Source organism: Ciconia boyciana, chromosome 7 (assembly GCF_034638445.1).
Source record: "Ciconia boyciana chromosome 7, ASM3463844v1, whole genome shotgun sequence".
NCBI lineage: Eukaryota > Metazoa > Chordata > Aves > Ciconiiformes > Ciconiidae > Ciconia > Ciconia boyciana.
Window position 1 is genome coordinate 9,300,226 of NC_132940.1, and position 15,735 is coordinate 9,315,960.

At 41.1% G+C, this 15,735-nt stretch overlaps 1 protein-coding gene across 1 annotated transcript in view; it reads left to right on the forward strand.

Moving 5' to 3' along the window:
• AGBL4 (AGBL carboxypeptidase 4) overlaps positions 1 to 15,735 on the forward strand; it is a 988,954-nt gene that overhangs the window by 804,450 nt on the left and 168,769 nt on the right. The window contains exon 9 of the mRNA XM_072867873.1: positions 7,631 to 7,742. Coding sequence (XP_072723974.1) covers positions 7,631 to 7,742 — 112 coding nt within the window. The remainder of the gene's footprint in view (positions 1 to 7,630; positions 7,743 to 15,735) is intronic.

Consider the following 15,735-nt stretch of genomic DNA (forward strand, 5'->3'; position numbering starts at 1 on the left):
ACCCACTCACATTGCCATTTTGGAGTCAGATTTAGAGAAGCCTTAAGTACAGTCAGCTTCAGCTCAAATAAGAGTAAGTTAGATGCCAAACATGTAACATGCTATATACATCTAAGTTCTCTTAAACAAAAATCCTGTCCTTCGCCTCTCAGATACGGTGGCCCAAATTAGTGGGTGTCTCTTATGTAAGTCACTTTTTGTCCCAGTTGCTCTTTTATGAACTGGGGACATTGTGGTCCCCTCTTGTACCAGTGATGTTGGGAAAATTAGTCCGTCAGGGTTTATAAAGCAGTTGTCTCCTGCAGTGCTAAGCACTTTAGAAAAGCCATGAAGAACTGAATAGCTCTGTCCTCAGAGAAGGCTTTGAGTAGCATGCAGTAAGCAGGAGCCTAGGGCTGCATATTGAACAATAAGGAAAAGCCAAAATATTGAATAATCCACTCATTAATGAACAGTGTTGATCCTGTGCACAGAATAAAGCAAGAGCCCTGTGGAAAAACATCCTGTGCTCCTGTAGTTAAAGCCTGTGTCATAATAATGACAGACACAGGGCTGAATGAAGGTTGTATGTACCTGTGCAGCTGTGGCATATCCAAACTTTTAAGAGCTCAACTTTGTGACATTAAGGTTGGCTCCTTTGACTGCAGCTTTCTGTGTGTAACAGGTCTGACAGTAAAAGCTGAGCCATCTTTTGGGGGTGTTCATACAATACCGGTCTACAGGGAACTTGACGCTCCTTTCCTCTTGCCTGGAGGTGAGTAGGTTAAGCAAGACTGCCAGCTTCATCTGCCAAGAAGTACATGAAATATATGTTGTAATGTGGGGGAATGTCATTCTACAGCAGCTGGAGTATTCACTAATAATTGTGAGGTGTGTTGGGTATCAGATTAGTTGCATAGTCTGAGGAGGGGCAGAAGTGGGAACAAAGGTATAATTCAAGATGAGCCATATCTCCAGAAATGCTTACATGTATATTAGCTGTTTTCTGTGAACTACTGTGACAAGTTTACCTTATCTCCACCCAACCTCCAGGAATGTACAATGACAAAGAAATACAAATAGTTTAAAGAAGGTCTGCCTGTCTGAAAGGAAAGGTTTGTAAGGAGACAGGATTAGGGCATTGTGTGGAAGTGTCAGGCAGACTGGGCAGGAAGGCCTAGAGGAGCTTGACCTGTTTACAGCACTCACAGAGGTGGGAGTCCAGTAAATTAAGCACATGTGAAGTTAAAATTCTCTTTCTCAGTGGTTTACAGCTTGTTATCCATGAATTGCAGGTGGCTTTTGGACTACATCAGGAAAGAAAATTCATATAATACTGCATTATGGTCTATGTATGTGAAATTCTGAAGGGTCAATGCCTGCAGTGGAAATTTTTTGGGATCCAGAAGTTGGAAAAAAAGCCACTGTCTGCTGTGTTCCTCTCATTAAGTCAATGATATGTTTGGTTTTGAAAAGGCCAAACAATGAATCAGGCTTTAAAATGGAAGAACTGTAGGTGTTCTCAGTAACTCGGTTAAAGCATCTGGGTGCACAAGATTGACGTGCCAGTGTGAGCTCGTGTGCAGCTGGGAGTGGGAGTCCCGAGAACACCTTCCAGGGGCAGGACAGATGAGACCTGCTCCTGCAGTGTTCGTTTAGAGAGATCCACACATGGGGCCAAACATGAGCTTCCTATGGGAGAACTTTGCTAAACCTGCCTCCCAGGCAATGTGCTGGAAACCCTGTCCCTTGAAAAATGAAAATTGGACCAGGCACTCATGCAGGAAAATATGCAGGGGCGAATGAGTCCTATGCTAGCCGCAGGAATGAGCTACGCTAGTGATAAGATCTTACCATCTTACATCCCAGGCACGCTCACAGGGTTTGATTCTCCTAAATGTGGGATGGGTTTTTATTTCCAGCATTCTGCTTCGTGACCAGGAATCCTTCTGGCATTACCGAGGACCCGAGGTGTGTAGGGAGAGTTAAATACTGGAATTGAGATATATCCTGAAGATCAGAGAAGGGTGGTCTGCCCACGTCAGGTGGGGATGTGTGGTCTCCTTGGTGTGTATGTCTGTAACACCTATTACCAGCTCTGAGAAATGCATGTATTCATCAGAAGGAGAAAATATCCCTTTGTGTTTATTCTTATTTAACATTGTTTACACAGAAAATGGAGAAACACATCTTTAACCGTCATGTACTATTTAAAATTATGTCAGTACACCATGCAGTGCTCATTCTGTAAACATCTACTCCACCATGTGGTCTCTGGGAGCTAATGCTGTTCTGCTCTGTATGGCCACTTGTGTTCTGCCTGGAGCACACTGCAGTGGTTATGTTAAATAGCCTTTGTGAAGGTTTCCAGAGCTCTAAATTAAAAATGCAGAAAGCTGGGGAGGGGGAGAGAGAGTTGGGAGGGGGGATTCTCTGTAGCTGGAGTGTAAGGATGTCTTGCTACCTAATTGCCTTAGAACATGTGGGCTTGAATGAATCCTCTTTAATGAATAATAGGCAAATGCATAAATCGCAAACCCCAAGCACCCAAATGGTGAAATGCACACTAATGAAGACTCTGACTTTGACGATGGCAGGTGTAGAGTTGATTTGTAAAATGTCGTGAATATAACAGGTTTAAAATGATATATTTATTAAAAGAAGCAAGTCTTCCATGTGTTCCCCTTGTATTCACTCTCTCATACTGCACACCTACTCTTCCTGCATGATAGTGCAGGCTGCAGTCTCACAGCAGTTTCTTGCTATAACTCTTGCTTCGAAGAAGTGCAACAATAGAGACCAATTACCCTCTGTCTCCACTCTTATTGCAATAAGCCTGAGGAAAAAAAAAAAGTGACTGCACCCCCTCCCCCACTACCTTTTCAATTTCAAATCCTAACCCTGTTGGTAGTGCCATTTGTGGATTTGAACTCCCTGGCTTTGTGTGCAGTATTATCTGGAGATTCACCTGGTACTGATCCAATGAACCAACGCAACCTTACAAAGCTGAAGGGAAGAGTGTAGAGTTCTCTTTGTAATAAATCATATGCCATGAAAAAGGATTTCTTTAACTCCTTTCCTCCATTATTCTCCATATCTCACCTTGCAGAAATGGGTCTGTTAGTGAGAGACTTAGACTCACATAGTGGGAAAAACGAACGGGGGAGGGAGAACTGAAGTGAAAGGAAGGCAGAGTTCCTGGAGGTTGCTATAACTTGGGAGATTCCAGAAAGAAGAGGCACAACTTGAAAGAATAGGAAGCAGCCCTAAAATAAACCCAGCATAGGCCTTGGTACTTAACCTTCCTCAGTTCTAGAAAGGGACAAGGATGTTTTCATTAAAGCAGCTGCATAAGAAATCCTTAAAACCAGTGATGAGTTAAGCCCCCAGAGGCAAGGACGTTCTGTCCGGATAATAGCCCAGCAAGCTGAATGCTGGTCTGAACATCTTTGGTTTTACTGAGTTGAGCTGGTAACCTCTTGAGATCTGGCTGTCTCCCAAGTAGGGAGGGATGAATACTGCAAAATGTTTCAGTTTCCATTTCAATTTTGAAACTCATTTGCTTTCAGTGAATTTGCACTGTGTTTATGTAAATTTATAAACACTGTAATAAATTTATCTACTTATAGAAAACAGAAATTTTAGAAAAAGGCCAGAGAACATTTGTGAAACGCAAATTCTAATTCAACAGGTATAATTGCAGAACCTGATTTAAATGTACATTCAGTCACAAAGCAGAAACATAGTGTGTGGTCTGTATATCTAGCAAACCCCAAGAAGCATAATCCAAAATTCAAACAATTGTTATCGGCTTAAATATTTAAATTACATACATGTCATTTTTTGTGGCGGCAATGACTATGTGACATACAACCTAGATTTTCACAGAATGAATGAAGACCACAATCAGGTAATAGTAGCAGTTTGCTACTTTGCTTACTGTAGAAAGCTCACCTACTTCTGAGTATACTTTTTTCTAACCTATGAGAGTCTGTGCCAGCACATCATTCTTTTCTGGCTCCCTGTCAATATTACCTGTGACATTTATAAGAGCATTCAGGGGCATGCCCATTAAACCTCATGGAATGAGGTATTCTCCAGTCCCCTTACTCTAGAAATGTTCACCTGCTCCAACCCTCACTAATTTTGAAGCTGCTTTTGTCTTCTCTTGCATGTCTTGGAGTCTGTAATGTCTCCTGTTTTGCTCTCCTCCATATTGTCTTTCAAAGATCAACCTTAAACAGTCCTTTGATATAATTTAGGGCGTTTTCCCCTTGTTAATTTTGTACTGAACACATTAGTTTATTTACTGCACAAAATAAACCTGATCTTTATAGGACAGATTTGGAAGCCCTTTCTGAATCTGGGAAACACTTATAGTCACATGACGAACCGTACTGAAACCAATGACAACACTTGCAGTCTGAGTAAGAGAGCTGGTCTTAGATATCGGAAGATCCTGTATTATATTGGAACACTGTTGTTTCCCATTGTAGAGCTGCTGTTTCCAGAGTATACCTACATTTCTACTTTGCCTACCCAGTGCTTGAAGCAGCAGGTAAACAGTTAAGCAATGGAAGTAGCAAACAATGTATACTAGAAATGAGCTGGTTTAAGATTGGTAGGGGGAATTAAAAAGCAGTGCAAGATGCAATTTTTAAGTTATCCTGTTCAAGTTCTTGCATTGGAGGTGTTAGCCACAAGGGAGATCACATCATCTGGGAGCAAGAGAATATAATGAATGCAGGATCTGTAATAGGCATGTGGGAGACTCTTACCGTATGTTTTGGTCGTGTCCTGATATACGTGAGCTTTGGGAGATAGTTCTACATGTAACAGAGTCAATAATCAAATCTGAAGTACCAAGGAACACAACTTGATGTTTCCTTAGAGAGACCACAAGTTTGCAACAGATGAATAAAGAGAGAATGTGGTAGATACAAATTTGTCTTTAGGCAAAAAGGAAATAAAAAAGACTTAAAAACAGGGGGGGGGAGAAAATTTTACACTGTTCCCAGACTGGAAAAAAATAATAATGCCTACATCAGAAATGTAATTAATTGTTGTTACATTGATAAAGATGTGATATACCACATCAAAGACTAGCTAAATGATATTTGAAAATTAATTTGGGTTCCTATTAAATAGAGCTCAGAGGAGCTTCCCAAATGAATAACTTGTTTGTCAAGCATTGATTCCTTCTGTTATATAAAGTCTTCTCAAGTAAAGACAACTATTTTCAACTGTTCTTGTTGCTTGAAATGAACTATGAGATTCATCACTAACCAGACATTCATGGCAAATTCAAATATTCCAAATCGCAATGCCTTAGTGTCTTACAGAAATTGGATACTGATTACTTCTGTTCCCTATAGGGATGACTTATATAAAGTTATCTAAAAAGTCCCAACCCCCAATTTAGTATTGACAATCCATGTTTGAATTCAAAATTTGCTCTTGGTGCTCTGTAGCTTGGCCACTTCAATGTGCTTTGGAGATGAACATAATGGAATCAAAAGATACTTGTTTTCTGTAGTGTTATTTGTTTTAAATATTCTTAAACCAAAATGTAAATGGGACGCATTAGCCATATAAAGGGATATGATTTCAGGTTCTGATCTCTTAAGAAAGTTATCCTGTAGAGTGAGCATGCTGTTTGCTTGGGAACTGTGCCAAAATACAGTAAGACTCATGATGATCACCACAGTTTCTGTGTTTGTTAAATGAAAAACTCGTTCCTGTGATTCTGCTCTTATACCAGTTTTATCCCAGTGTAATTCCACCTATGTCTCTGGAAGTACTTCTGATTTTATATGAATGTCTGTGAGTTCAAAAGAAGATAGGATTTAGTAGAACTGAGTGGAGAGAGTTTACAGGAAGACAAAAAAAAAGAGAGAGAGAAATCTTATATAATGTGTTTTGCTTTATAGTGGGATGGAGACAACTTTCAGAGTTGTTTGTGGAATTGTAGCTGTTGGAGTGTCCAGAGAAGAAATCCATCTGTTCTCTGGACAAGCAGACGTGACCACCAAGACAAGGAGGTGGCTTTCGCCACCACAGTGAGCCATCTGGCTCGTCTGTACACCAAGTCAGCAGTGATGGAGTTGCAGAGCTGGCAGTTGGGTGTTTGAACTCCCAGACAGTCTGATGGCTGGGTTGTATAAGGCCAAGGAGCAAGGCAGCTCCTGCCTGCTTCGCTTCCCATAAGGATTTTTACAGAAGAATGTCCCGTTACCTTTGTGGTTTTTGGTTCATAGGAAAATATTCATTCATCATTTTTGGAAATTAATTTAATCCTCTGGTTTCATCCCCTGACTTTTCTTAGCATTTCACCTCTCTGTCTTAGTTTTTATTTGGGTTTGATGTATGCAGTCATTTGTTTCACCTGTTAGAGAAGTGAGGCATTTTCCTTTCTTTTTGCCAATTAAACTTATGTTTTTCGGTCATCAGATTCTTAGAATTTTTGTCGAAGGATAGTGCTACTGGCGTAAATCTCTATTGTTTGCATAGGTGTGTTTAAAAGATTAAGGCTGAACAGACATTCTCATAATAGACCAGGGATCAATGAAAGCTCTTCTCTTCGCAAGAAGCTTTAACACTTAGCAGTGAGGTTGATTTTTTTTGTTTGTTTGTTTTAAATACAGAGGAAGTTGCATCTCTGCCTGGGCTTTTATTATTTGTGTGGTCTTTCACAGAATTCCTGAGCAAGGTCTACCAAAGGTCCACTGGTCCCAGGCTCAGCTTGAGACAACAGAAGGGACTTCTCTCCCTGCTTGTATCAGTGGCTACAGATTGTCTAAGTGATCTCTACGGTAGACAAGGGACAGGATTTCCCCTTCCTATTTGTGCCACTTCCAGCTTTTAAATTTCTTCTGTGTTCACTCTGCCAACAGCCCATTGAGTTTCAATGGGAGTTCACAAAGAATGGGATATTACTTCATGGGGCTGGGAGCAGCAGAATCAAACTCAAGACAATGTACTGAGAGGGATATGCGTCAGGGCATGCAGGAGAAGCCAAGGTGGTGTACATGCTTCAATGCCCACAAGATTTGATGGCCAATAGGTATTTTAACTTAGTGTCTTGTTTGGCTAACTTTTGTGTAGGCAATTGCAGGAGGGGAAGAGACGGAGGCCCTAGGTTAGTGGAACAGTTACATTCATGCTTTAAATCCCTTAAGCACATACTCAATGGCCATTGATTTCAATGTTCTTAGCTTTGCTGAGTCAAGGCCTGACTGAGGGCAAAGTAAAGGCCTGGTGATGCAGTTTATGAATCATCCTCATAGCTATACACCCCCAGCTAGAGCATTGAAGAGAAGGGAACCTTGAAGGCCAAGCAGGCTCTTCCAGTGCCAGTGTGGCAGGCTGGCAAAAGGCAAAGGATAGAGTGAACATATGTGTTGTGGACTGGAAGAAGGCTGAATGACCAAAGATGTTTCGGTTGATACTCTGTTGTTCATGATATTTCTGAAAGTGGCCATTGCTGCAGACTTTCCTCGTCCTTGGGGGAGCATTTGCTTTTGTCTGTTCCATGAGAATAACTTGTTTAAATACATAAGCTGCAGGATATAGCCCTAATTCTGCAGCTGAAGCCAGAAGAGGCTGCAGCCCTTATATGTCCTTTGTGTGTGTTGTTTTTTTGTGTGTGCAGGTGCTCCCTGATGGGGTTTGATTTAAACCGGCACTGGGCAAATCCATCTCCTTGGGCTCATCCCACACTGCATGGAGTGAAACAGCTCATCATTGAGATGTACAACAATCCGGTGAGTGGGGAAAGGTGATGCCAGAACAGCCACTTTCTGCGGTACTGACTCTCTCCTGCTGTGGGGTTGTGCAAGACGGCAGTAACTCTGACGTGGCTTAATCCAGTGGCAAACCAAAATAAGAGAGAAGTAAGCAAACACCACCCCCGCTGCATAAGATCAGGAAACGTTTGTGTCTTTTGTCACAGGAAGCATCAGAGTGGAGAGAGCAAGCGAAATGAAGTTCAGCTCAGATTAAATATGGAATAATTCTGAAAGCAGGGCCTAAATTCAATCGAGCTGCTCTCATGATGTCCTAAGCTGGATTCAAAACATCAGGCCCCCCAAATTGAATTACTGAATGGCATTGATGATTAATCCAGAACTCCGGCAGGGGTTGCTATGTAGCGTGCACAGCAAGAGGGGGATAATATTTGCAAATATTATATAAACACACACGCACACACTAATGCTTACTCAGAGAAGCAGAGGTGTTCTTGAAGGTGAAATCTTAGCTAATCAGAGGAGATGGATTGCAGAGAATATGGAGAAGAGGAGTGGGAGGGAGGCAGACAGCTATTGAATGTTTGACATCAAAGTGCACAAGGATTATTGAACGTGGCACCTAAGAAAAACTGCTGAACAAAGATGGAGATGGGTAGGAAAAAATCACTACCAAAAAAATAAGAGGAGATTTTATAGATGATTATTTTTTCTGTATGAAATTCCTGGTATTTGTCCTTTATTTTTACTTCCCATTACAGAGATGGCATTTGGCTCTTTAATTCCCTGAAATTTTGCTAATTTTTTTTTTTTTCTTTCTGTTAGTGTGAAAAAGGACCTGGTTTGCCTTGCTAATAAAGAAAGAGGATTCTTACCCCTGGCTACATCATGTATAGGATAAGAGCTCCTTTAATTTAACTCCTGGTTCTCCCAGTACATCTTAATTGGACTTTTTATCTTCCAGCTAGTAGTAATACCTGTACAGAAGGGGTTTTAGATAGAAAGAGGACAGGTTAATAGATAAGGTCATTACATATGGAGTGGAATCCAATTGCATGGAAAATATTTGCTTAGACTGCTAATTGTTTGGCACAGAATTGTTCTTTCTGTTCTGTTCTTGCAGCACCTAGCATTGTGCCTGTGACCAAGGCTCCTAAGCCCTGCTGTATTAGAATGATGATGATGGAAAATAAAGAAAGGAGCTTTTTAGCCAGCCTGGTCTTTCCTCTGTTTCCTACCCCAAATAGCAAGACAGTTTTCCTTCTAGATGATGGAGAGAGCATGCAGGCTGCTTTGTCTAAGAAGAAAGTTTTTTTTTTCCCAAGAATAAAGAGGTCCTTAAACATTACAAGAAAGTTGAGTTGTAGGGGAATGGTTCTAGCTAGTAAAGCAACAAATCCTGGCACTATTAAAAGTCACTGTCAGTAAAATAAAGCTGTTCTTGGGGGGAAAAAAATTCTTTTCAGCTTTGTCCCATTTCTGGGAAGCTTTGAAAAGCTGGTAGTTTCCAGCTGCCCTATGTGTGAAGAATTAATTTATTTGCTGTGGTGGCTAAAATGAAAACTCAAAAGAAATGTTTGGTCAGAGTTGGTCTGAAATGGAAATCTTTATTTTTCCTCCATCTCTCTGTTTCCCACCCCTCCCCAGTGATCAACCAGAGATGAACCAGTTCCAGTCCATTTCCTTCTGAGGGAAAAAAAAAGGAGTCTTTCAAACACAAATGCAACATTTAATTTTCAGGGTTATTTAATTTTTTTTTAAATACTATTTAGGAATCTTTTTTTGGATTAAACTACCAGCAAAGTTCAGGTGGCTCTTCAGAGTTTCATTTCTCAGTGAATTAGCTGCTCACCAAAAAACCTGCTTGTCTGGTTTGATCGTCCCCTAGTCAATAGCAACCTTTCTGACACTTTTAGAGACCCCCAGCAATACAATGCAGTATAAGGGATTGTAGTTTTTTTCAGGCAATACCAGATTCTTAGTCCCTCTGATCCAAGTAATACTTGTATGAACAGACCATATCCAAAGTGCTGGGACAAAAGGGGAAAACGTGCCAGCTCCCTCAGAGAGAGGGCATGGGACTATACATGTGCTATCCTGCTTTAGCAGTGACTGGTTTTAAGTACTTGAGATAAAAAAACTCCCCTCCTGACAGAGCGCCAGAATAAAAACCTGTTTTGAGTCACTTAAGGCTGCTAAAGATTTTAAGTACTATCCAGGTGCAGAGTGTAACTTTTAGATGAGTAACACATGATAGATGGTTGGCTGCATGCACAGGTGAACCAGTTGCAGGGGGGCTGTTGTCAAACTGCGACAGATCAGGGATTATGCATTTGAACACGTCTGTTCTGCCACCCTCTCCTAACCTGGATTCTCCCCACACTGGGGAATATGAAATAAAATAAAATGCAAAGTAAGGTTCCCTGCAAAATAATGTAATAAAAAATAACCTTAATCCCTCCCACTCTAGACAAGATCTGCTGTGAGGAGCTGCCCACAAGAGATTGGATTGTTTAAAGCAGAGGAAGTTCAGCTTCATGTTGCTATTGCAGAATGGCTCAGTGCAGGCTTTTTGGATGTATTCATTCCCTTAAATCATTTAAGGAAAATTAGCTGCCATAAGAGCATAAAACCACATATTAAATATTGCTGTATGGGAGGATTTTTCTTCTGCTGCTGCAGTATGGAAGATAAGCTGTTTCCTTTGAAAAAAATTTCATTCTGGAGGGGTGAGGATCACTGACACAGAAATAAGTGAAGTGGGTATGAGGCGCACACACAGTGCCATAGCTACAGTGATTCCGGCACTGAGTGGTCCAAGACTGTTTACTGTAGCTACTGTATAAAAATAAACTAAAGCACCTGTGGTTCTCTGTTCTTCTGGGTTTTACAAAGTGTGCTTATTTTATTTTTAAAGTGTTTCAAATTCCATAATGACCATATCATCTTTAGGAGGGAGTGGATGGGTCAAGAAATCAGAGAACGATAGGAAGCTTTTGATTTCCATGTCACTGATTTTGAAACAGTCACTCCTGATGGTAAGTCACTGTCATTGTGTTGGCTTATGTGAAGTGATGGGATATTCTCAGCTGTTTCTAGCAGTGTCAGTCTTGCAGATGAGACTGAAGAGGCAGACTTGCTCTTCTAGATCATGTGTTGTTGGCTGAAGATACTTCTGTTCTTAAGTACCTTTCCCTGCCCATGTGCTAGACATTACTGTCTTCCCACCTCTCGACCAGCTGATACATGTAGATGGTTCCTCTGTCCATGCTGGAGCAGGTTAGTAGAATTAGCTCAGAACACAGATGTATTGTTTAAACCAACTCAGCTGACTTTTGTCTGAAGTACTTCAAAGGATGTTCATATGAGCTGTTCCAACAGCTGAACTGTGGGGCTGGGGAGTTCTGCTTGGGCATAACACAGTTCATGTAGAGAGCTGTTTGGAGAACAAATGTCTGGGTAAGGAATCTAATAAAGCATATATGCGCAGCTAGATTTAAACATGTGAACATCTGATTTAATTCAGCAGTGTTCCTTGTGTGCTTATGGCTAAGCAGGTCCTTAAATGTTTTGGACTGAGGATCAAGTGCTCAGCACTGGCAAGCTCAGGATATGGATCGTCTATGGACATCAAACAGTCCTTATCTCTGGGATAACATGAAGCCTCAGAGACAGAGAGAGCAGTAGAACCGCTTGATTGTTGGACAGGTTTCATGTGGCCATCCAGCACTTTTCCTGACAAGCAAATGCACTCTTTAAAACAGATTTAATGAGTGAACTTAGGTAGCGTGTTCAGTGTCAGCTCAGTCCCCTTGAGTATGTGCATTGTGATATGGTCTTTAATCATAGGGGCTCATGTTATTCTCTCAGCTAGACCCCTGCCTCACTGAGTTCTCCAAATGGAAAACTTTCACATAATAAGCAGCTATTCAGCGTTTTGTTTTAGCTTCAGTGTTCATTGTGCAGCCCTGTCTTGTATTTACTGTGCGCTATTCAGATCCTGCTCTGAGGATGGAATTGTTAATCTCCTCATGGGCTTTTTTGTTTTGCTCATTGCTGTACCCTGGGAGCATTTAAGAAGCGTTAATTATTTTGGGGGGGACCCCTGTGAGAGACAAATAAGTTGTCCTTGTATGGATAGGAAACAGAGGCAGAGACAGTTACAATCAGAAGTACCTACTCATTTGAGATATATAATTTAAGATGCTTGGTAACAGATTTGTTTCACATCAGTCACCAAGGCTTGATAAGTTCACTGTCTCGTTTCTACCCCTTTCTCCTCCAAGGAAGATTGGGATAGACTATTTCTGTCATTTGGAGCTCTTAGGACCTAGAAGACAGGGAATAGGCAGTGACTGACTTTTTGGGAAGAATCTGTTTCAAGTGATTTGCCACCCTCAAATGAAAATGCAGAGATGGGATGCAGTGCTCCCAGGCACTCTCATTGCAACACTGTACTTTGTCCTCTTGCATCCATCTTTCTTCTCTTCTGCCTGTTTTCCACCTCCTGTTGTCATTGAAGCTGGAGTCCTACATGCAAATGATTCCTATGTTAGACACTATTCACCTTGTGCCCTGAGTGAGCTGGAGACCTGACTAAAAAGGAAAACAAAAAACAACCCACCTGGGGTGTGCTCATTAATTATCATCTCCTTTGTCATGCACACATATACCAAAGTCTTACATTATTTCTGCATAGGCAACTTTTCCGTTTCCATTCCTGACTTTGGAGTGCTTGATGTTGCAGCCTTTACATACTTTTAATACTATTCTGGGTGAAAGTTTTCATTGATTCAAAGCAAAACATACAGCTGAAATGAAGCCCAGCATGCTGAAATCTGAGTCATCTGCTGGGCTGGAACCTTTAGATCCACCACACAGACATCTGCCACAAGAGCTGATGAATTAACTGATAGAGTATGGCAATCTGCTATTGCTGTGGACTGGTGTGAGGGAGGGAAAGAGACACTTTGCCTGTGGGCTTTGTGGGTATCTGCTGACAACAGAATTAATAATAAGAAAGGATGAGTAAACATAATACTGCAGGCATGGGCGGAGGGGGGGCATATTTAAGGCTGAATGACACCTTTTCTGTTTTTGAGAAGGTTTTTTCAGATCCCATGTGCAGGCTTAGACTTGAACAAAAGCATATGTTTCCAATCTTCCTGTCTCTGAGAAGACCTTGTTTTCAATCCAGGTAGGCTTGGGTGTGCAAGCAGCAAGACAACGGATGAATTAACATTTGTCTGATAAGTCAATGTAACTCTGGATTCTTTGGCAGATGACTACATTCCTCTCCATAAAGAGAATATATCTACTTTCTTCCAAACGTACTGATCATACACTCTTCTGGTTCTGTGTTATCATCTATTTCTAGACCCTTCTTTAGAGGCAGATGGATATCCTTCATTAAGGGTTGGCTCCCCTCAGTACATCATGTACCTTCACTACTGCAGGAAGACAGTAGAGATAGCTTGGCCTGGGGAAAAGGCCTGAGCTGATCTCTGAGTTCCAGCTTGTTTCTTTCTCTGCTGATAAACCCAGATACTAGAAAGCAGGTGAGGTTGCATGTTGAGTGGTGTGTGAAGCAGGTTAGCATAGCCAGTTGAAGGGAAACACATTCTCTCCCTGACAATCTGTAACTCATTAGAGTTGACTGTATTACTCAGCTAAGTGGTTTCTCTAGGTTTTCCCATCATCATTGCCAAAGAGCACAGGCTCGGCCCTCCCCTGTGCTCCCAGACTTCCTTTTCACCTTCTGTTTCTCCCATTCTGGTACTGAGCTCTGTTCATCCCTGTCAGGAGATTACACATGTTCTTACCACTCCAGACCACTCCCCATCTCTTTCAAAGATGCAGTTCAGATGTTAATGCTTGACGTAGGCCCTTAGTCGCTGCCCTTCTGCATGCTGCTCTGACTGACCAGTGTTGTCTTCAGACACTGTTTAGACTGGCAACAGTCAATGCTGTTGTTCAACCTACTTCTTTTCTAGGCCTTCAGTACCAGCATCTAGAACATACTATCAAGGACAGTAGTTTTGACTGTGCAGGAGCCATGTTCACAGTGTGGTGATGTGGGAGTGCTCCATGTGCTGCACATCCAACCCCCAACTTTCTTCATTATCCTGAACTTTTGTAGTGATGGAAATCAGGATCTTTTTTTTTCTAGTGTTCCTGGTTATAAAGACAGTGCCACACTTTGAGGGAAGCATTCTTGTTCCATGGAAAACTAGGTCACAAAACGAAGACTTAGAAACCTGTAACTGATGTTTTACAGCTTGCAACTATCCCTAATGGCAGCATTGCTTTAGTGACCTCCCATCCTCTCTGCCTTTGGCAGTGCTACATTCTTCGCCAGACAACTCCACGCTAAGAAAAATGCAGCTGGTCTCCAAGATGCACATACTTTGCTGGAGCATGACATAAATTTTTTTTTGTCAGTCCCGCAAATTGTGTCAATCTTAGAGGCTCTACTTCCACTCATCTTGTGAAATGATGTTGTTAGTATTATCATCAATGTGATACTGGATAGTTGACAAATAAAGTATAATAACAGATTTTGCAAGGGTTTCACATCAAAATTGTACACTTAGGCTTCTTATACTATAAGCCCACAAGTAGTATTATCTAATCTAACATTTGAATGACTGGAAGCAATTGTTTTCTGTTCAAAAATAATTCTTTTCCCTCATCATCTCCCCTGCTCCTGTTATAAATCGGGGCAGCAAAGTCGAATATATTTCACTGGAAAATTATAAGCTGATTCTCATTACAGCTGAAGCCAGTTTGGATGTTAATAAATGTTTGGAAAGGCTGTGGGTTGGGGTTTGGTATTGCTCAGAAATCACTCAGAAACAAACAAATCAGCTGAGGTCTGCATCATCTGGTATATGGAGTCATAACAGATTAACACAGGGTAATGAGATCTGTAGCATAACACGCTACCTGGCTCCATTTTGCTGTTAGCAGAGCTCTTAGACTTCCTTCCCCAGCTAAACAACACAATAGTAATGAATAATCATTGTTAACACAACATTGAATTTTAACAACCTACTAGGAAGTGATGTTCAGATAGTCCCTCAGATATCCTGGGTTGTCATTTGTACCTGATGGTTTTCACTCAGACATCAAAACAGTTATCATCAGGCATAATTTTTTGCCAATAATTCTCAACCTAATATAGTGCATGTTATTCCGAGTTCTTCTCAGGCAAAATGGCCAACATGCTGCCTCTTATTTCTCTCCTCCTGAAATTAGAAGAGATAGTGCCTCTTCTTATGCAGTATGTGTTGAACTATTATAACCCTGTGGCTGCTTTCTGTGGTAATATTTGTGTTTGTGCGAGTTTGTTGACATTGTACAAATGACCTGTACCTCTTCTATCTTGCAAGTCCCTATTGACCTAAGTGTAACTTTTTAGTATTGCAAATATCATTCTTATTTCAGTTCTCTGTTGAACAAAACGGTAGTAAGGGCAAGCTTTGTTTCACTGGTGCTAGGGTGTAATTTAACAATGCAATGTACGGATCAGTGCCTGATTCTGTAGCTTTTGCTAGTAGGTGCTCAGGATTTTGACTCTATTTCCCATCTTAGTGTTGGACTAGCATAGTAAGAGTTACTAATGCTCTAGCTAACGTTATACTTCATATAGACTGTTTAAATGTATTCCCATTAAACTCTTCCCATTGTTAAATATGAATACATTGGGTACCTGCTAACAGAAATAAATGTGATGTGCATGAGCAGTTTGTTAGCTGTGGTATTTTCTGATAAGCAATCTTGTGAGAGTGGGAGTGACAGTTGAGAAGAATTCCTCAGTTTCTTTGACTCAATTTTAACAAATCTACTTCCACTTTGTTCTGGAGTAAACATTCCTTCTTGATCTACTAATATGTTCTATATTTCTGCTAGGTAAAGCAGCTTCTGATCTTAGCATCTTCCTTCCCACGGTCCTTTAAACACACACAGTATTATGAGAAACTTGCTAGCAGCAGAGCTAGTTTGGCACTAG